The 23,320-nt window shown below is 43.4% G+C and overlaps 2 protein-coding genes across 2 annotated transcripts in view; one reads left to right on the plus strand and one right to left on the minus strand.

The window, feature by feature from the left end:
• SIPA1L2 (signal induced proliferation associated 1 like 2) overlaps positions 1–22,935 on the minus strand; it is a 224,505-nt gene extending 201,570 nt beyond the window's left edge. The window contains exon 1 of the mRNA XM_054821154.1: positions 22,769–22,935. The gene's annotated coding sequence lies outside the window, so the exon portion shown is untranslated. The remainder of the gene's footprint in view (positions 1–22,768) is intronic.
• Positions 17,517–20,094, plus strand: MAP10 (microtubule associated protein 10). The gene has a single exon (XM_054821161.1). It carries the CDS (start codon positions 17,523–17,525, stop codon positions 19,971–19,973), a length of 2,451 nt encoding a protein of 816 aa, XP_054677136.1. The 5' UTR covers positions 17,517–17,522; the 3' UTR covers positions 19,974–20,094.
• Positions 22,936–23,320: the final 385 nt, after the last annotated feature.

Genomic DNA, 23,320 nt, shown 5'->3' on the forward strand with positions numbered 1-23,320 from the left:
TAGCCTTTTATATAAGTAGATATTATTAAATCTACTTAGACATCTTGACTACAGTAAATAATAGCCATCTTTACATAGAAACTTTCTTGATGATATCCCACTGGAAATGACCAACCTGTTTTATCTGAAGGTAAGGAACCAGTATCAAGCTTTTTCCTACTTCAGTGAAAAAACCAAATACCCACTTCATTGCTCTGTTGTGAGCTGTGAGAGGAAAAAAGCTTATGTCTACAAATTATATTTTGTGTTACATTTTAGCTGATTGTAAAGACTCTCCCTATATAGTCTGAGTCCTGTAAGCAGACCTCTGTGCAGAAGAGAATAGTCTGAGGTTGCTGGTCTGCATTTTTTTATTTCTATAATATGTGTGAGTGGCTAACAGCCACAAAACCACCTCTTTGCCTTCACAGCACTCTGAAAAGCACAAAACCTTGAAAACAAGGTTTGCCTCCTCTCTCACTTCCACAGGTACTAACTGGGAGTAATGCTGCTGAGTACAAGAGGAAAGAAGCATCTCCTGCGTGCTCCTGCGGCTGCTCTGCCCATACTGCCCTGCGCACACCACCGTCCCCAGGGATGTGGCCTTTCACCAGGACTCACACCTCTGGCAGAAAATCCTTCTCCCCCCACAGCAATTGGGCAGCAGCAGATTAAACAGCTCCCCATTTCCCTTTGCAGCGAAGCAAGCGCCTCTCCGCAGCTGGGCTCCATCTATAGGACTTGATGCTCTCCTCAGGCATCAGTAAAGCTTGGGCTGTGAACACTCTTCCCTGTATGAGACGGGTCCTGCACTCTCACCCTGAGAAGTTGTATAATGCAACCGCATATGGGAAGCACGTTGACATTGTTAAGGTTAATGATATAACAACAGAAAGCACATTTACAGGCAAATGGATTATAATTGCTCGAGTGAACAACATGAGCAACATATTGCAAATTGGCCTTCGGTGTGCTTTAGCAGCATTGTCGTCATCATCGCATTTTCACAACAGGTAGTATGCTATCTCTGATCCTGGGGGACGTAACATTTTCAACAGAGACTCTCTGTACATAACTGTTGACCACCCATAAGACAAACATGCACCCTATAGCTTACTGTATACCCTAAGGCACCACTGGGTGCCCCTCCTGCAGCTTTGTGGCATTCAGAGAAGGGGGTGATGCGGTTTCAGCATCACATGTGTCTTGCCTTTGACTTCCCAGACAAATGATCGACTACTGATTGCAGGTGTTTGGCAGCAAGAGGCCTTCAGTGTGAACCCAGTGAAGCATTAACTGCTTTAGCACCACGCGCTGAGGGGAAGTAGAAAATAAAAAGTGACTAAATCAAGAAATTCCCCTCCCAATCCAAAACCCAAGGGAGGCCACTTCTTGATTTCTTTACTTGTTAGTCCTGTTTCTGGATCTTTTCAGTAGCAGTCGTGACTTTTTAATGGTTTTGTGTGATGAAAGCCTTTGACAAGAGCATGTGTCACAGAAAGCACAGTGGTGAGCCATGGCTTTCATATATATGTTAACCAGCCTTTATAGCATTACGGGGCCTGGGTGACAGAAGAGTAATTCAGTTAAGCTGCAGTGAAGCACACGGTTTCTGTGCTATACATCAGAAGACGGAGGAGTGTGGGACTGAAAGGCGAACAGCCGGAAAGCAGCAGCTCCATGGCGTCCCACGGCACACGGTTAATATGGGAATGCTGCTGTGTGAAACACGTGGGACACACTCTGCTGGGGACAGTGCTGCTGGGACTGCTGCATCGGGAAAGCACGCTGTGAAGAAAAGCCTATCCAGCCAGACAAGTGTTTACGCACAACTTAATGCTGAAGTGAGAATTCGGGACAGCCTGAAGCGTTGAAGAATATCACGTTTCTGCTAGAGATAGCCAGATTTGCCCACAAGCAAAATTCACTCAGAGACATATACAAAGTGAATTTGCTTTTCCCTCTGATAATGTCATCCCTCCCATATAAGAGGAATCTGTGGCTGGCGTAAATCTGCCTTTGAATGATACTCACGCTTCTAAACTCCTTAGGAGCTTTTTTGAAAATCTGACTTAAAAAGTCCTGGTTTCCACCAAGATAACAGTTGTCTTATTTAGAAAATGACAATAGACTTGGCATTTCTCCACACCTGCAGTCCATAAGGCGAGCTACTAAATAAATGCAAGTATTCTGCTTTGTTGTTTTTCTAATTTATTATTTTCTACAGAGGTTTAAAAAGTATCATATACTATAACACAGAATCTTGAGATGAACAGAATAGAATAATACAAAATCAAACATTTCTGAGGTTAACTGAGAGCCATTTATTGTATTTCTATTTCTAGGCTTCAATTAGAGTAACATAATTTGTAAAAAGCTGAACAGGTAATCAAATTGCAATCAACAAATCTTCTTAAAAAAAAGAGACAGAGAGAGAAAAGATTTAAACAACAAGCTTTACAGATAGGAGAATAAAAGTAAATTCACTTCTACAGCCCCATGGGAAAATCTGGATGTAATCAATTCAGGGTAAAATTTAATTAAAAGACAGAGCAATGGGATGGGGGACAAAATCTAGGTATATAGGAAATCTTTGAGAAATACTCCTGTGAGAACACAGTAAGATAATTGTTATTCTGCTCATACAGTTGAGTCACATCAGTAAGCAATCCATATACACGCATCATCTGACTTACGGGGGAAAAAAATAGGCTCATTTTCTCTAACTACCCAAGTAAGTCCCAGCTTAGAGGGGTTAAAAGACCATACCAACTGCTTCATAGCATTCCAAACATTTCTGTGTCCACCCCAAAAAAAGTTACTGGTTTATCAGTTCTGCTTTATGTAAATCTTTACTCCTCATTGGCCTGCCACATAATTTTGGTTGAAAATGACCTAGAAATTAAGCATAATAATACTTACAAAAGGGAGGGAGAAAGATAAGGGACACTCAGAGTTTTCTTAAACTAAAAAACAGTATTGAGGTTCCTGAGAAAGAAAACCTATTAAGTAAGGCACACAATTCATTATTAAAGACAGCCTTCTAACTCATAAAGAACATTAAGTTCATGTGCACTGCAAATAGCAAATTATGTAAAACTGCATCAACTGTTATATACTTATTATAAACAAAAGATTATAAAGCTCCCTTAGAAAACACTTGGGAAATGCTAGCCACTGAAAAATAGTGTGAGGAAAAGACATGACACAGAACAAAAATGGAAAAGAGTCTGATGTAGCACAGAAAGTGTTATATTTGTCTCTTCTCCCAAGTAACAAGCGATAGGATGAGAGGAAATGACCTCAAGTTGCACCAGGGGAGGTTTAGACTGGATATTAGGAAAAATTTCTTCACCAAAAGGGTTGAAGGCATTGGAACAGGCTGCCCAGGGAAGTGGCTGAGTCACCATCCCTGGAGATATTTAAAAGACATGAAGATGTGGCGCTTAGGGACATGGTTTAGTGGGCGGACTTGGCAGTGTTAGATTTACAGTTGGATTCCATGACCTTAAAGGACTTTTCCAACCTAAATGATTCTATGATTCTATGATTTGGTTTGAAAAGCATGCAAAAATCAAGCATAAAATGCCAAGAGATAAATGAATTAAATCCTTCATCGCAAACTGCAGACTATATACTGCATTTCATTTACTGGACTTTTTTCTGCCAGGACACTGCGGTGCATGACGGGCCAAATCCCCAGTCAGTGACAGTTGTTACCAACCTGTGACTCAACTCAGGCACCAGCACTGCCCAGAGGAATCCTGAGAGCGGACCAAACAACAACACGTAAACAGCTCATCACCAAGGGCATGAAAACAGAAACAAAAGGCACCTGGCAGGTGGGTCGGATACCTCCAGTGATCTGGAAGCAACACACAGCATCTTCGCGGCCAAGCTACAAGTCCAGACGAAGGCCAAGCAAAAAAAATTGTGTGTTTCAAACTTGTACCTGAGCAGAGAATATTTTGTCAGCATAGTAAATATGCATTTCGGCACTCATAGTAGTGAGAATATGCAGGAAGATTTTTACAAGGCTGGCCGGTTCTGCCAAGTGGGTGAGGCCTCTCACAGTGTGCTGCTCCCCGGGGACTCTTCCAGTGCAGAAACAAGTACAGCCAGTGGTCCCAGGCTGCTCTGCGGTGGACTTTCATGGTCACTGCCCAAAATATAAATAGCTCCTATCCATCACTACCATTCCCTGCGGGCTACTAACTCCTCAGTGTATGTCTACCCCGCTCCTTCCCTGGTATATCTGTGCCTTTACAGAGGCCTCCAGGTCACACTGTAGCATTCAGCTGCAGGAGGAGGGAATTTGTGGATGAGAACTACCCCCATCCACATCAGCCCTATTTTCCAGATAAATATAGGGTTGTCTAAAGAGTAACCACCAAGATTCTCAGATAAGCTAAAAACCAAAACAAAAACCCAACCCTAATTTCAAAACAGCTTTACTGCCATACACCTGTGACTCCTGCACACGCACTGGAGTTCTGCACCTGTACGCTTAAAACTGGCCTGTGCCCTGTACAAGGACAGGGAGCTCAGTGAAGGGCTGTAGGGAAACCTTGTGGCCAGGTAGTGAGAAAAACAGTCAGAAGGAGGAAGTAAAAGTGAAAAACAAGGAAAAATATATCTCCCTGAACTCTCAGTAAGTTTCATGCTGTCTGCATAACACTAGGAGGTAAAACATTTCCGGCAGAAATGTAGTTGTCTAAGTTGACAGCATTCCTTCAAAACTGTGTTACGATGATAATGAAGAGCGTCCTGTTTGTGTTTTCTTGGCAGAGGTTTCCAACTTTCAGAAGGAAAATGAGAGAATTTGCAGAAGAGAGATTAAAAAGTCTCTCATTGACAGAACCAAGGAAGATGTTGTTCCGTTTTGTTTAAATGGCCTTTATAAAATGTTCATTGCCTACCAACTGATGTATTAATTATTGATAGGGGAAAAGTGGCAGGCAGCGCTGTGCTCAGTTTGACTGAGGGTAGGGAAATGTGCTGGCTTGTACCACCAAATGCAGAAAGTGCCCAATCTGCAGGACTGTCCCAAATGCAAAATCATTTTTAAGGGGAAATTTGCACATGAAAGGACGACACTGGTAAGAATAAATCCCATTCCTCTCTCAGTCCCATTTTCTCTCAGTAAATGAGTTTGTTAAAGGGCTTTTACTTCAGCTGAAACAGGGTAGTACATTAACATGCTTTTTTAAACTTGTATTCTAACTGCTAGGAAAACAAAAGTGAACAACAAGTTAAAAGCACTCAAAAAGAAATGAACAGCAAAACCCCTAACAACCATGCAGGGTTCTAATACAAAGCAGAAGAAATACATATATAATGTAGACGTACACAGTATTTGCTGGAAGCTAGCTGGAATTATGGATGTGCTGGATGAGCCACAATCAGATTTTGCTTAAAATCAGATTACAGTTCCGTGTGTCAGGAGTTAAACCGTGTGTTACAGAAACCTCCTAGGATTTTATACTTAAATAGAAAAACTCATGACACCAGCTATTTGTAAGAAATTTTGCCAGTATGGCAAAAAGTTCAGCTGAATAAAAAGTCGAGGTGTATGCTGTGTGCGTGCTGGATAAGCAGCGCACATTGCCCAAACCGAGACGTGTTTTGAAAATTCACTCCCAAAGACAACACTGGGGATGGTGTTTTTTCCAACCTAAAAAATCCTTCTATTGATTTTCTTCCCTTTAAAGAAATCACATGCCTACCACATTTCAAAGGAAACCATCCATCCTGCAAAAGCTCTTGTTTTTCTGCTGTTGCTTTTCACTGGATCTCAGTAGGGGTGCAGCTACACACTTGAAATATGTATACAGCAGGCCAGCACATTGCTCACCCAGTATATAGTCAAAATCTCTGCAGGCAGGCAGGCTGGCCTTACTGCTAACAGCAATTGCAGAATAAGAGATGCAGAAGCGCTAATGAAAGCCCTACTGAACAAACTGGAGAATTTTTCAGATGCTATAAGAAAGCAATTTGTAATCAGGTGTATAACCACATACCATGGTTCACACACAAAGTCCTATCTAAACTTCTGGCTTTCCTGTCCTTCTCTTCACACTAAAATCTTCTAATTTCTTTTTTTCCTTTCTCTCTTTTCTTCTTCTTCTACACCAACTGTGCTCTTGGCCCTTTGAGTAGATTTACAAGATCTACTCCTGACCTAGTTTTCTATTGTTACTCCTACAGCTCTCATCAAGAAACTTGGCAGAACCAAGAAGCTTAGTAGCAAGGCAGTGAAGTCCTCTAATGAGCTACATCAGCGAGCAAACCTTCCCCAACCTCACTCTGCCCTTGTTTCAGTTTCTTTGTCATTCAGGTCAGGAGCAAGCTCTCAAAGGAAGAAGCCTGATCTCCCTCATGGAGCAAAGACTCTGGAACCAAGCTCTTCAGTTTAACCAGAATAGCAGCCCATGGAGGACCCTAGGAGCAAGCAAGGACATTTTGATCTTTTAGGGACGAAACCAGACTCACTTGTCCTACTTGGAGACTTATAGCTTTGAGCGGAAATATCTGATTTGGCGTAACACTCTTGGAAGCTGATGACATGACAAAACCTAACAATAAATGCAAAGATACAAATACGGTCAAGGACAAGAAAAAAGGACAATGTGGTTTACTTGGATATCACGCTTGTCCAAAGAAGTAACAAATAAAGTGACAGTGAAAATGAACAGTTTGGGGTTTCCTTCTGCTCATTTACTTTTTGCATCTGGCAGAACTTTGTTGCTTTTCACTCTTTCATCTCTCAGCTGTTCTCCATCCCTACAAGATAACCCATACAGCAGGTACCCACGTGTGCATACAGCTCCCCTGGGGCTCTGACAGGCCTGTACACCAGCACAGAGGCAGGCAGGATTTGCAGCATGATTAATATGCTTCACCCTTGCTGAAAAGGTCCTTTACAAAGCTCCACCAACCTCCACCATTCCTAACTAATAAAGGGAAAAAAACCCTAAGAAACTGAAAGGAATTTTAACAAGAGAAGTCAGTGCATGCTCTTTTTTTACAGGGTGTTATACTAGAAATGGAAATCTTTTGCAACATAAAAAGCAGCTAGACATGGAGCATAACCAACACCAACACTTCTCACACTGGAGAAACTTCAATTCCAGATCTGGAGCTTTACATTATCTCTAGCCTTCGCACATCCCACTATGGCATCAGGGCTCCAGACGGTGCAACCACTGGCACAATATAAAGGAAAGTTTTTGGTTGTCTGGGCAAAGTTGATGTTTCCAGCTTCCCTAGTATTCTTGCTAGATTACAACTGTTAGTACTGTTCAAGAAGAGAAGCCCTTTATTATGTCTAGTACAGCACATTTTATTTTCTTCAAGCAAGTGCGAAGTATGTCAAAGTGGCCAGAATTACTGCTCTAGAAGCTAAAGTACATTTTTTTTTCCACTGTATGAGTAGACTCACTGACACCATGAGCTGCACTATGTTCCTAAATTTTACTAATGTATCTTGACCCTAACACAAAGGGAGTATATTTCAGTGACGCACAGATTTTTTTTTGGCCAGAAGGGTCTGTTATGATAATTTAGCTTGGTCTCCTGAACAGCACTGGCAATGTCTATTTGTTTAGTAGCTCCTTTCAAGAATACCAGTAGAGGAACCAATTAATTGTTTGTGACAGCAGTGGTCCTTTGCAGAATGCCACCCCTTGCCTACTAACAACTTCAGAACAGCAGCCCCCCTCCTCTGGTGCCAAGAACAGCCTTTGGATACCAGCGATGGAGTTAGGGACCTGCATATGAACCCATGAACGACAGCTGAAACTGTATGTAGTTACTGGTTCCCTGTGTGATCCAATGTGTTAGTGACAGAAAATCACAATCAGCGTGTTTTCTCTTAGCTGGCTTTAAGTATCTGCAAATTGTGATTTCCTGTTCTAGAAAAAACATATATTGATGGAGCTGTTCAGCTGATAGCTTCACTTATTTAAGCTAGTACTGTCTCCTTTTTGCCTGTGTGATTTCAGAGGAGTTTCCAACACACTTCACCACCTCTATACAAATATTCTGCCACAAATTATATTGATATCTATCCTCCAGCTTGCAGATCAGATAAGATCACAGCACATTGTTTAAAGATCTGCCTTTTATACAATCAGAGACTGTGCCAAACAGCAGTACATTACAAAGCAAAGCCTTTGTTTACAGAATTAAAAAATAACTCTCCACTGGAGATCTTCTTGTTGTGTACATGGGAAATTATAGGAGTAAAATTAGACAGTAGAGTTTAATAATTAAGGTTATACCCCCAGTGCTGACATTTTTCTTGAACGATACACTTTTTCCTGACACCCTTTTTTTTTTTTTTTCCACAGGGATTTAAGATAGAGTATTTTACTTCATGTTGGGTCAGTTAAACATGGTCACTGAGAGACACAAGGTTCATCAGTGCTCCTCGAGGTATCAGCATCCATCAGCTGTCTGCACTTGTTCATATGCTCAGGGTTGAGCTAATCACCAGATTTGGAACAGGGAAGCAATCCTTTTCCAAATTAGCTCATCAGACTCTGCTGTTTTTTGTTTTCCTCTGCAGCATTGTGCGTGGTCCGGACGTGTCTGCAAATGTCACCCAGCAAATCTCCTGCTAGCCAGAAGGACTTAGAAATGCCCTTGATCTCTCCTGTTCTCCTGTGGCACGATTGTTGTGGCATTTGGTCTTCCAGCACAGACTTGGAGTCTGTTGTGAGAAGCCTGGAAATGTACAGCATCCCGGGGTGAGATGAGCTACAGTGCACAGGACCACGCATCTGCAGCATGCCTTTCTGCAATCTGAGAGGCACTGACTCCATGACTCAGGTGGTACCCTTCAGTCCTGTATCTTTAGTTCACCTGTGTGGCCGATCCCTTGTTCTGGAATGACTGCCATGGAGGGAGCTCTGCGGGTATTGTGGGTGCAATTTACCTACATATCTCTAGATGTGCATGGCTACCCCTGAGCTATTGGCTCATCTCTGTTCATCTCTATGTTCAGTCTGCATTTGGTCGGATGAGTTCCACCTGCAATAATGATACCATTTCAGGCTCCAGCTTTAACTCCCGGTGTCGATGTAAGCAATGTGCTGGGCTTTGCTTTACATTCTGGTTGTGAAAAAGGCTCTTAAAATTAGTGTAAGAAAAATAAAGCAACTGACTGCTCTTTTTCCCTGCCACCCTTACCAAAGATTTAAGTGTAGAGATCAAGATCACCCCACTCAATTGTAGACATTTAACCAAGCCAGCTAAACAAGCCTTGGCTCCTGTACAATCAACAGACAAAAAAGAGGCTCCTCAGAGAGGGAGTCAGTTAATCTGAAGATCTGACAGCTCTGGAAGAGCCTCTCTCTCTCCCTGCGGCAGAGGACAAATATGACTAGGTTGCCTCTGCTAAGCAGGATGAATGCAGGCCTTAGAGATGAACAAACTGGGAAGACATACGAATGGGAAGAGTAGAGAGTGAAATGAAAGCTGCTGCAATTTTGACATCTGTTTTGTGGAGCGTGTGTTTCTCACACACAGATTTAGGTGTAGGGGTTGCACTTTGCTCACCCCTTGCTGAGAACTGTACACAGCCACTCCCCTCTCATGTGGGCTGTCCCACCACAGCCAGATACTCCCACACTGTTCCAGGTCACAGCACCACGTTCTTGGTGCACTCAGGAGAAGGAGCCTTTTTCCTGTTTAAGATCAGTGTAAAAAAGCACAGCTGAGTTTTCAGAAAGTATTTTACCCCCTGCCTGCTCACAATGATACAGATAGCTTTCAACAGAAGTGAGAAAGTATCGGGGGGAAAGAATCCTCCTCTGAGAATTTCCAGTGTTAAGGCCTTCATGAAAGATGTCATTATAAAGAAATGAATGAATGCATTTGTCAGCCTCTGGGAGGTTTCAGAGTGGCTTCTATTTTTATCTTTTTTTATCCCTTGAAGGAACTGAGAACTAATATTTGCAATGCCTGACTGAGGATATTAATGTTTTCAAAAAGCTGCCATTCCTTCCAGGGCAGGAAATAGAGCAACCTGTTTGGTTTTTTTCACTAGTTTGTGTCTTGAAATGAAATTTCTGGACTGTGTTTCCAGTAAGATGTGCCTGCAGGACTATCCAAACCTTCTATTCCTGCCTATTTATCCAGTATCGAACCTTAACAAATCTGAATGGTGTGTGACCAGCTAATACATATCCAAAATACATTTTTTCTTTTCTTGCAGTATTTTTGCTATGCTATGTGCTACTGTTTAGTCTGGACTTACAGACAGACCAAAGACCACAGGTTCACGTAAAATCATATGTGTTTACTGAAGATAAAATGCTGAGAGGAGAAAAAAAAGAGTGAAAAGGATGTTTTCAGAAGAGACTAACTTATGGCTAACTGTTATATTGGTACCAAACTCTCTGAGTGTAACGATTTCCCTGCCTGGAGCAGAAATATTTCTATTTATAGTTAGCAGAGTGGTAAATCATTAGTCCAGTTACCGGTACATTCATGCCTCATACAAGCGTCCACAAATATGAGAAGGCTTTTTGAAAAATCATCACCCGCTATTGCAAGACTAGATGAGACTTGTCTAAAAGACTGTTGATGTTGCATTTGATGAAGCAGATGGGTCACTGCTGAGCACACACTATTACCTTGCCAGAGGCTAGGTCTATTGTCAGAGCAGCACTTCTGGCCCCCACTGGCCTGAACAGCAAACGATCAGCAGCGGAAATTGAGACTGGAGATCCCATCAAAAGGAGATGGCAAAGAGCTCACTGCTTAAGGTTATAGTAAGGACCCTTCCTTTATGGAGCAAAGATTTCATATATATTTTCATTCATTACATTTCAAATTTCACTGTTCACAGCATGAAACCATTACAAGCCTAGTCACATGCTCACGGTCTCAGGACTTAGTGTAGGGAAGAGGATGAGATGCTGCAACCTCTGAGTGCTCTGCCACAGAAACAGGGCAAGCTTGCATTTTTCAGAACTTTTTCTTCTTGATTATTTCCTGTGCAAAATTAAAATAAGCAATTTAAAGGCAAATTTGAATTAGCATATTGAGGACAGTTTATTATTTATGAGATGGAAATCAGGATCTTGGATGACTGAACTCATTAAAGACCATTTGGAATAGTTCCCATCTATTTCTTCCACGGTACCCACACAACAAATAATTCACACAGTAATTAATGCCACGTCTTCCCAAACAATACATGCTTCCAACAGGAACTGTTCAAATAGGAAATGCACGAAACTGCACTGAAATAGTAATAAGCTTAAAATACATACCAGCAAAACCAGGAAACTTTGTGTTAGGGTAATCACAGCTGCTTTGGCTGAACTTACTAGGCCAAAGACATCCCTGAATTAGCTCAGAGAAGGTCAGTGGAGTTTTAGACAAGGGGGGAGTTTGGCCAACCAGGCCTCTGCACTGGCACAGCTCTCATCTGACCTTGTGTCAGCAGCTTACAACAGACAGCACTCTGTCTTTCTGCCCACACTGACTACATGGTGTAGTACAAGAGAAGCAAGGTTATTTTCCTCCCTAGCTGTAGCCCACAGGGCTATTTGCATAGCAGAGAATTAAATATTTTTCCAGCATTGCGATTACCTGTGAAAAGTTCCTGCAGGCTGCAATGGAGCGTGGCCCTGGGATCCCCCAGACAGGGCCAGCCGAAGAACCGGCAGCAGGACAGCTGTGTCAGCACGGCGCCGTGCCTGGACTAGCCCTCTCAAGAGCTGGGGAGATAATTAGCTCAGGCAGGCTGCCACACTTTCAGCACCTAAGAGCCCTGCATGGCAACACAGCGAGCTACGCAGATGCACTGGCCTCTCAGAGTGTCTCCCCTTGTGCCACAGTGCTCGCTCCTGAAATGCGGGAAGGAGCTGGTCGGGTCTTGCAATAAGGAATTGCTCGCTTCTAGCCACTCTTCCCTGCTTGTGAAGGGCTGCTGGCCTCACCACCAGGCTGTGGTACTGCATTTCAGGGGGAAGGGAAAACAATCCCGATGTTAGCCACTTGACATCGCTCCCCAGGGCAGGGGTCTGCGGGGCTGGCAGGGATACTGTGTGCTCTGTGCATCCCAGAGATGTGTTCCCTTCCAGGGGGTACCTATCCACTCAGCATCTCTATGAAACACTGGTCATATCTTAGGAGAGAAACTCAGGCCCAGAGAAATTATATCTTCCCGAGAAAACCTACAGCAAAAGAGAGAGTTGAAGCTAGATCTCCACATTCCCACATTTATACTCCTAAAACACAGCTTATCCCTTCCTTCTGATCAAAAAAGCAACATAATAGGCCATGATTTTGCCCTGTCCATACATTCAAGTTTCACATCACAGCCACCATGGTAAGTAAGAGTCAGCAAGTTACAGACATTAGCAGGACACCAGTGGGAAGTACTCCATACTTCCTGCCTGGCAGAATAAGAGTAAGGACAGAAGCTTGAAGGGATGAAGCATGCAAGAGAGACATTGCTGTTGAGATCTCTGGAATGAAGCTGTTAGCCAAGAAAAGGACCTCATCTTTAGAGTGAAAATCCCACTGCCAGGCAAGCCAGGGACAAGCATTCATCTGAGCGCCATTTCTCTCACAGTCCACTTTACTGAACCATGGGATTGCCACCATGTCTCCTTGGAAAACAAGAAGGGACATGAAAAATACAGGGCTAATTGGTTCCTCTTTTGCGACCTCCACAAGCAGCTTCATACCTCCTGTTCACTAAGTAGGATGGAATATTTCTGCCCCCTTCCTAGCAGGCACAGGCACTTGAGTATCACTCAGCCTCATGCACAACTGGTGAGGGGGATCTGGTCCAGCTCCGCAGCTTTGCATAACAACATCTCTGTTTTGCTCTCTCTAAAGGAGAGCTCTCAAAGCAGTGAAATTAATTTTAATTTGTTTTTAAAGGGAAAAAGAGAAACAGTTTAGAGGTTGAAAATGTGCAGTGAACAAAACAGCTGTACTGTAAACCTCTGAAAAAACATACTTTACAATGGTAATTATGACAGATTAAACAATGAGTGTCATCAGTGTGATCGTACAATGCACACAATACTATTTCCTACTCAACTATTTGCAGACATCTCCAATTTTTTTATTTTAATGAAATCTCATCTAACTATTGAATTGACTTAAAGAACCATCCTGAGGCTCACAAGTTTCCGCTGTCAGAAGCTCTGTCAGATATTTGAACTGCAATTTCCCCCCAATGGTTCCCAGCTTGAGCTAGAGGAATGCTGTAAACGTAGCTTTTTAGGAGGTGGTGAGTCTGAAAAATCACTGCCTACAGAGAGAATGCTAAACCCTGAGAGGGGCTGAGGACCTATCCTGCTCTACAGTTACAATAGGAATTGTAAGGACCCCCACACCTTGAAGAGAACTTTTGGTACAGATTTTCTCCGCTTCTCAAACATATGCACACAACTGTGCTGCTGTGTGATTAAGCTGTCCTCTTTGGATGGCTAAGAACCAGGAATCCTTTCGTCATTCAGTACATATGTGTGTGACAAGTATGGGCTGCAACCATGAAGCCAAAGAAAAGAAATCAATCCTTTTGAGAACTTTCAAAGAGCTTCCCAGCTATTGGATGGGGACTATCACAATTTAAACAATGATACATTAATTAATGCTAAATGACAGCATGCGAACCCGTGGGGTTTCCATTAATACCAAATGAGTTCATGATGGTTTATAACGAATAAAAGGAAAGACTGATGTTATAGCCACCATGTGCTAATGACACTCAGTTATTTAAGGAAATTGGCTTTGCATGTTGTTGGGCATTAAGCAAAGAATATTCAGTGGGCTGAATCCTGAGGTTGACCCTTCACTATTGTTTTGTTTTAAGCAAAAATGTCTATTGGCTTTAATAAGAACTTTTTTTAAATGAAGGAAATCACCTCAGATATGACCCTTATGGATATGTCTCATTGTCATGTTCAATATAGTTGTCTAAGCTCCTGTATTTGTTACATCCTGCTTCCTGTTGGCTCTCACAGTGTCATTCCCTCTCAAGTATTAGCCAGATTTTCCCATGCTTTCATTAAGTGTCTGCTTGGACTGAGTTTCCCCAGATCCAAGAAAGATGATGAGGACTGCTCAGTACAGAAGGAGAAGCTGTGTTTTGCTGCAGTCCCATTAATCCTTGAAGAAATTTGGAATCAGAAGGCAAGCTGGCATGGGTTGTATTTCCAAGCTGGCTGTGAAAGCCACGGAGTCACACATATCTTAAAGGCCAACCATTTTTACCCCCCTGAGGTAACGAGAAAACAATCCTGTGTGCTACCCCTGCTGACTTTGCAGAAGTAACTCTGCCGTAAGCCTTAACTCTCACCACTCTGAGAAACTAAAATACTAAAGACAGCAATGAAATCATTAAAAAGAGGGAAACAGACTGGTGTTTGCCAAATGGAGAAGGGCCACACAACTAGGCACATAATGTTTATTTTAACACTCCCAAAGTCTGCTAAAGATAGTAGAGAATGAAAATAAACATGAGAGGTATCATACTGAAGTCAGAAGAGTTAAGAAGCATCTTTAGGGCAGCAATGTAAGAGAGGTATTTTGGAGCTGTATGTCTGAATAGGTTCTGTACCGGCTGTTCTGACCACCCAACTGATGGGGCACTCTGTGGACAGAAGGGTACGCACTGAGACATGGGGAGAAACCACGGTATCCTTCATTTTGATGGATATCAAAATACCTATGCCAAAAATACTATTGCAACTGTTCCAAGACTGCTCCATACATCACTAGATCTGGGTCAGCACAAAGTTAAGGATCATGAAGTAGAATTTGGACACAGGAAACAGCAAACCTCTCTGCAAAACTCTGCACAATATACAGAAACATATGCAAACAGTAAATTCTGAATAGGTTTAATTTTCATTTGACTTTATTCCTTTTTGAAACATTTTCTAGATTCTTCAAGAGAGAAACCTAAATATATTGCAAAAACTTCAAATGCTTTGCTCATGTATTTTATAACTTTTCATTTTTTCTGAAGAAGAGAGTTCATGAAAACTGAGAGTTATCAAAGACTGCCATCCTTATTCCTGAACTTCTTCCTGTTTATTGCCCTTTCGCAAGTGGCTGACTCAACAGACAACTGAGAAAAGACTAAATAAGTCTTCTTTGGGTGGCATTTTAAGCGGGAGTATTTTAAGAACTGCTGTTATGTTGCAGCTGAATATTCCAGCAGACTGTCTGACCCCCTTCTGAATCAGAGTGGCACTAGGCTAAATATTTGCACAAATTCCAAGCATCGCCCTGCAGATTCTGCACAGAGAAGAGCAATTTTATATCCAGGCGAACAACGGCTCTTTACTCCAGCATTTGATCATTAAAAAATGCAGTCTTCAGAATGACACCAGAATAAGTTTATTTAATTGTAGATCTAGCAAAATCTATGTTTTCTGAAGATCTTTCTTTTAATAGTCATACTTCTCTATCCATAAACAGGTGTACAACTGTAGAGAGCTCTGTGTAGAGAGATCAATAAATCTGAAATATTATAGAAATTAAGAGCAAAAGAAGGCATTTCAGAGCCTTCAAAAGATAGATTTGAAGCAAAGTTGCTGAGTTGCTGCTAATGATACCAATTGTATGGGTTGGAATTTTTTGAGACGAAATGTTAGTACTTCAAACATAGAAAAAAGGTCAGTGAAAGACTTCGCTGAATCAGCAAAATTCCTCAGTCTTCCAGACTTTTAGAAAAAAACAGAAGAATTGAAGTCTAGTTGTAAGAAAGGAGGACTGAAGAGATTGCACTGAGAAGAACCAGAGCTATTTTAAAAAGATTATTGAATGTGACTAATGTAGATCCTAATATGTACCTGCTGTCTCTGGGGCAGTAGCAGGTAATGAAACTTGGCTCCATGACCCTGCCTTTCTGAGGCATGCCTATTTTCTAAACCACTCTTTTGTGACATGCAATCTAAAGAAGGGTTATCACAAGTCTCCTTAAAATGGTGGTTAGTAGAAACTCGGACTATTGGAATGAAAAAGGTCTTTTTTTCTAACTTGCAACTCAGTAACAAAATGTCATTTTTTTTAAAGAGAAATATGCTCCTGTGACCAGAGGATTGACTTAATAAAACACACCAACAAGAACAAACTTAAAAATTGATACCCCTTTCTATTTAAATAATTGTTTTGTCACTAACTCACTGATTGATCTTACACAGCTTATTAACACCTATAGTTTTCACTAGCATTCAGTAATATTTATTTATATTGTCTGTGCAGAATGAAATACAGGAAAAGGGCTGATTTTCAGGGACATGAAACTGAAATTTTTTTTACATGAAACTGTTGGGAGTGCAGAGGCTCAGCATCTTGAAACAAGGCTTTGGTTCCTCCATAATTTACCCCTTAATTTCAATCGCGGTTACCACACACAAAGATGCGTCTCTTGCCTACACAGGTTGGAAGTCGCAAAATTAAGAGGTTAGAAATCTTGGACTAAATGTCATAGTCACAGTATGCCCACCTGTAAAATGAGGAAAAATGCCTGTCCATCGTCTTCCCGGGGGATCTTGAGAGCGACTATTCGGCCACTGTTAAATATGTCTGTTGCTTTCAGTGTATCAGGGTGTGGTGCCCTCTCTCCAGTAGTTCCCTGTCTTTCTTGAACTGGGAAGCCCACAAGTGGACACGGAACTCCAGATGTGGCCTCACCAGGGCAGAGTAGAGGGGGAGGATAACCTACCTTGACCTGCTGGCCACGGTCTTTTTAATGCACCCCAGGATACCATTGGCCTTCTTGGCCACAAGGGCACATTGCTGGCGCATGGAGAGCTTGTTGTCCACCAGGACTCCTAGGTCCTTCACCACAGAGCTACTTCCCAGCAGGTCAACCCCTAACCTGTACTGGTGCCTGGGGTTATTCCTCCCTAGGTGCAGGACCCTACGCTTGCCCTTGTGGAATTTCATTTGATTCCTCTCTGCCCAACTCTTCAGCCTGTCCAGGTCTCGCTGAATGGCAGCGCAGCCTTCTGGTGTGTCAGCCACTCCTCCCGGTTTAGTATCGCCAGCAAACTTGCTGAGGGTACACTCTGTCCCCTTGTCCAGGTCATTGATGAATATGTTGAACAAGGGTGCTTGCGAGCAGACACCAAGGAGCGCCCTAGTTTCCACCTGCCACACCAGCTGCCACCTGCTCAGCCTGTCACAGTACCCTCCAGATAGAGAAGACCGCAACATGGCCAGCCCCTTGTTGGGGCACGCAGGAGGCCACGGAGCACTGCTCCTCTCCCCACCCGTGGGACCAGGGGCTAAGTACCCCCCATGAATCCCTGGGCCCGTGGTACCCCTGCGCTGCAGGAGGTGGCGGGTAGTGGTTCCAACGCCCACTCGGGCGCACTACAACCCCCAGGCCGCTTCGCCAAGGCGCGTTGCTGGGGGCAACGGCAGCGGAGCAGGACTCCCTGGAGAGGCTGAACGCCCCCCGCGGCGGGGGCGGCGCCCCTCTCGCGAGAGAGCCGGCGGCCTCACCTAACATCCCTCACACACACCTCTCGCGAGATTTGGGGCCGGGGGCCGCCATGGCGGCGGCGCCGGGCTTGGAGGAACTCTTCGCGCTGGAGCTGCTCGTGGAGGCGGTGCGGGTGGCGGTGCCGGTGCCGGGCTCCGCGCTGCGCCCGGCCGTGGCGCTGCGCCTCCTGGACTTCCCCACTCTCCTGCTGCGCCCCGCCGCCGCCGCGCCGCCCCTGCGGCCGGGGCGGACTTTCCCCTTCGGCCGCGGCAAGCGCTGCCTCTTCCGCTGGCGCCGGGGCTCTCTCTGCGCCGCGCTCCGCCGCCGGCCGCTCCGCGCCTTGCTCCTGGCGCTGCCCGCCGGGCTCGCCCCGGGCCCCCCACGCCTCCTCGGCAGCTGCGGCGTCTCCCTGGCCCCCGCCGCCGCCGAGCTACTGCAGCGGCCCGGGGCGGCTGCCTCTTGCGGTCGCCGCGGCTCCTTCCTGCTGCGGGACTCCGCGGGCCACCCTGTCGGGGAACTGGTCCTGGGCTACAGCCTCACCAGCCTGGAGGCCGGTGAGGAGCTGTCCCCGCCGAGCCCGGCCAGCCCCCGCGCTGCGACGCCGCCCGCTGCCTCCCCTGAGCCGCGAGGCGAGGAGGAGGACGGTGAGGAGGAGGAGGGTGAGGAGGAGGATGAGGAGCTGCAGGGCAACATCTTTTGCCCTCCCGTACTGTATTACAGCCGCAAGTCTGCTGAGCCTCATCTGCCGCCAGCAGCAGCAGCCACAGGGAAATGGGAGCATGTCAAGGCCTGGAGACCGCAGGAGCAAGAGAAGGGCCAGAGCCCCCCACATCCCAGCGCTGGGCCCTCATTGCTGCACCCTGCCAGCCCTCGACAGCTCCACAACACCCTGGGGCAGCTGCCGCTACTCAGTGCCTTGCTGGCAGAGCTGTCGGTGCTCACCCGCAGTACTACTCCTGCTGCTGTCCACCCCCATCTGGCCTGGCTCTACCAGCCCCCAGAGCGTGGTGGCATGGCCTCGCAGCCCCCCAGCCCCAGCTCTGCCCTCAAGCCTCCAGAGGCACCTGTGGGGCCTGGCAGGAGCTGCAGTGCTGCCAGCCCTAGATTCAAGCAAGGCTGGCAAGAGGCCGCCTCACCAGGGTCTTCTCAGGCTGGGAAAGGACCCAAGGAGGCTGTACCCCAGAGGGAGACAGACTCTGAAAGGAACCGCAAAACTAAGGAAAACAGACCTCCCAGAAGGAAACTGTTGTATGGGCTGACAAATACACTGAGGCTACGGCTGCAGCGGACCAACCCTGATAAGCTGATAATTCATGAAAAGAGAGAGCAGTACAGAAAAAAACAAATGGAGATGCTGAAGGAGAAAAGCCCTTTATCCAAAAGAAAGCTGCTTAGAAATGCCGGAGAACAGCATGTGGCTTCTTACAGGCACCGTAGCAAGGGAGAGACTTCAAAGCAGAATAATCAGTTTGATAAAACTGGTAAGACTTCATTACAAAACAGTGCTCTCACAGAGCACGTTTCCGTGACAGGAGATGTGTCCCCTGACCTGCAGAAACAGGCTATTGCAAGTCTATTGAAGAACAATGAAACTGCAAGCAAGGAACATCCATGCAAAGTAACTACAGCCCCCTTACTGGAAGAAACTCTATTAAAATCTGCTCACAAGGAAAAGTATGGGAAAGCCCAACTCCCTGCAGCTTTCCCATCAGAGGCTAATGCAAAGGAAAGTAATGAGGAAGCAATACACTTAATCCACCATAAAACCGCGGAGCGAGATGATGCGTCTGTTGTAAGTGATCATAAACCAAGCCCCAGCAGGAGTGTTGAAAACAATTCTGAATTCATATACTCGGATGACTTCATTGCTAGTCCTGAGAACACAGTTTATTCAGAAGACTTCACCAGTGTTGAGTGTATGGGCAGAGACTCAGAAGCTCTTGAGAGCAGTCCTGAACCTCTGTGGCTTGAAAGCCCAAAGCGAGGTTGGTCAGATACAGAGCCGGAATCCAGTAAGTCCAGAATTTCAAAGACAAGTCAAAGAGCTGAAAGTACTTCAGATCTTCTGCCAGTTCCTTCAGTTTCATCTTCAGTCCAGTCTTTGAAGAGAAACTGTGACTTAAAAACCAGCAAGAGAACTAATGCTCAATCTGTTGATGCACTGAATGATGCCTCCATTCAAGCAAGGTTACTAGATGAAGAGCAGGAAGCCCAGCAAATCAGTAGGGAAGAGAACAGGGGTGATGAGCATATGAAACAAGTATTTACACTGAGAAGCAAACAAGTTAGCTCTGATACTGATCTGAATATAGGAAAGGGGCAGACCTCTGCAGGAAAAAGCCAGTCAGTAACGCAAGTTAACTCTTACTTGCCATCTAACATGTCTGATCTTGAACTTAGTGTCCTGGAAAACAGTATGTCAGACAAGAATGATGATTTTCTGGGGAAACTATGTGTTCCAAATCAATACAAAGACATCAGTGAACTTGTAATAAACAAACTTCCGGGATACACAATGTAATTGCAAGTTCTCACTGTCTGGATTAAGATACGATATTTAAACTTTGTAAGGCCTGTTACATTTACCTGCAATATATACAAGTTAATTTAAGACTTTATCATACACATTTAATACATTGGTGAATTTTCTTAAGAGGTTTGTAAAATAAACTACTATTTGAATCTCTAATGAATGGCTCTCAAGTGGTAGCTACAGCATGACTTCAGTGTCAGTATCTTAATAGAAAAATACTCTAAATGACACAAAAAATAAAAGTTACTGTCAAAAGCAGATATGAAGACAGAAGTGGCAAATGCAGTCAGTACCCACAAAACTTGTCTAGGGTAGAACTAATACTACTACAGAAACAGCCAGGTACAGAATACATTCCTAACTGAACATTAAGTTTTTATCCCTCATGAAAATAGTTCCATGCTTCATTGTTAATACAAATAGTTACTTAAAACATACAGTCACAGCCAGTAACACCGGACTTTTACCAGATAATCTATATAATGATGTATTTGTTTCACTGTTCTATCACAAAATACAGTGACCAGCACTAGATGAGCCCTTTTAGAGTTTCTTAGGTTGAAGTTTCTCATTTAAGTCATATTTTCACAATTTATTATAAAATAGTTTAAGAATTATTGGTGACAGTAAATCTATATAATCTGGGAGAGCTTTGAGAGGATGATGGAAGTTACTTGACCTTGAAGACTAAGGGCATGCAAAGAGTAGGGAAGAGCGCAGTAAATTTTCAATGCTTCGCAACTCCCTGATTGCATTCTCTGACACTGGGGAAAGGCGGGGGGTCAGCACCCACAGTCCAGAAACTTGGCACAAATGACCATATTACATCATGATTTAAGGATTCAAGATAATGAAGAATTTGCCACATCCCCTTTTCTGATCTGTTAGTTGAACTACCATCTGACGTTCACTTTTGATTTCTGGTTTGGTTTTTACGACTTCCAGTTTGATCACTGAACTTAACGTCTTTTAACTACTGAGGTTAGAGTCCATAGCCCTGTTAGAAATTTCAGAGATGTTCTTTGACTCGAAGGTGAAGACAGCTCAAAATTCCTGCCTTAGTTTTTAGCTCTCCCTTGTCCCCTCTTCCCACTCTCTGAGTAGGTCGACTCCTTTGCCAGCTTTACATTCCTAACTATCTCATCATTTAGGACATTTATCCTCAAGACTGTTAAATGGCAGACTTACCAACTCCCCTTTTCCCTATAATTTACAATCTGACTTCTTTCCCCAACTTTTTAATTTCTCACTGTAGGTCTTCATGTACTTACATAATGCAAGAGTCTGTGTTTACATTTTAACATCTTGGATGGATTTTTTATTTCCATCCTACTATGTGTTTATTTTGTAGGAATGACAGTACCTCTCCTATTTAAAGTACTAACATCTGTGAGGATTATTCAAGTATCTGCTGTTAACTTTTGAGACCACCACCACTAATATTTTTAATCTAAAGGTAAGCAGCTGAAAATACCCATATTATCAAAGGAATCTCTAGCCAGAGCAATTCTTAAGTGCTCTTTAGGCTGCCTCTGTTTCATCAGCTCCAATTCTAGACAAAATATATTTTCTTTTTTCTTCTAATGCTGTGGACCTCCTTGTTACACATGGATTCAGACTGTCATTTATACATGGCAGTAATTCTGATTTTATTGATGGAGTAAGATCTTGCAGTTCTCATGGGCAAAACTGTCATTAAAATACAATGCTGCCCAACTATTTTTAACTGTGTGGCTATTTAAATGAGCTGCTAACACTAAGAGTCCACAATTTGAAGATCATGACTTAAGAAAAGCTTATTGTAAAAATAAAGTTTATTTTCAACCTCAAATGGGTTGAAACTGAAGGGCAAATTCCCAGTCCTTTTTCTATCCCCTATCTCATCTTCACTTTTCAATTTCCAGAAGCAAATATGATAGAAACAATATTTCTTTTTGTTTAAATAATGAAACTAATCTCTTTAGCGCTAATTTTATTTGAGATAACATTTGTAATGCTTATTGTGTAATAGAGTTTTTAATTTTAGCCGGAGAATGATGAAAATGACAGAAAATGCATACTAGGAAGACAAAAGGAGACATTACACAAGAACAGAACATCAGCATCATGTTTACACATTTTAGTTTAATTTTGTCTTTTCAGCTATAGACTCTAGGTGGTTATTGCATGGAGAGGTTAACAGATAGTTTCAACCCTCTGGGATAATAATCTGTCCAGATATTAGATATGTTGTTGTGAGAGTAAATTAAGTTTTACTTAATATTGAAACAGCAACTCTCAGTCAACAAAAATGGGAAGGAACTTCATGTCACTGATTTATCACTGAAAACTCATAAACCAAGAAGTACCTGCAATGACAAGAAGATTCTATATTTCAACTCAACAGAGCAGAACAGAGATATTTACAATTGGTATAAAGTACAAAAAAAATTGCCAGCAACAAATTTCCTTTTGTACGAATCCTATAATAGCCTACAGTCAGTTACTTGTATTAGGTAGACAATTTTGTCATTATAACTTGCATCCTGTACCCCTGCGATCAAGTTGTTAACATCAGAGGTTTAATAAGAGGTTTCTGTACCTTAATGGAAGTATCACACCATTTTTTCATAAAGACATCATTTCTAGATTGTAAGGGCTAAATTGCATGGATTATGTTTGTGCAGGGGACATGGCAATACACTGGCAGAGGCAAATAATAGTAGCATATCCCCTGCAGTTCTTACACAGCCTTCCCAAAAGCAGCATAGACACTTCAGAATATGGGCTTATTTTTCACATACCAGATAAGCATGCCAAGAAGCAGAACCATAGTGGTGGAGCAGAGGTGTCTGAGTGAAGTAGCAGGAGAAGAGAGCAGTGGTGGTGCGCTCTCTGGTAGCTCTGCAGTACTTTCTGATTCAGTCCTAAGAAAGCCAGTGGATTGGAAAACTACTTTCCTAGAAATGTCTCAACTCAAACTGTTCCCTAAGGACTGCTTCATAGATGAGAAAAAGAGAAGATAGGTGAAGAATCAAATCATGTCCCACTTCACACCAAAACCTTGATTTGAAAATGCAGCTTTTTGAGCAAGAGTAGCTATTTTTTCAACACACATTCAACCCATGGTTCTTTGTCAGAGTTCCTGGAAAGATTATTAATGTGTACTCATTACAGTGTGGGCCTTTATCCATTGGGAGACTGACGTAAAACCAAACTGGTTTCTTACAGCCCCCCAGCCATCTGCTTCTAAGAGCTTTCAGTTGTTACTGAAGGTTGAGCAATCCTCATAAACACACAGTGTCTGTTACAGATTTGCTATGCGCGTGACAGAGCCAATGGCTACTCACAATGCA

This window comes from Grus americana, chromosome 3 (genome assembly GCF_028858705.1).
Source record: "Grus americana isolate bGruAme1 chromosome 3, bGruAme1.mat, whole genome shotgun sequence".
Classification (NCBI taxonomy): domain Eukaryota; kingdom Metazoa; phylum Chordata; class Aves; order Gruiformes; family Gruidae; genus Grus; species Grus americana.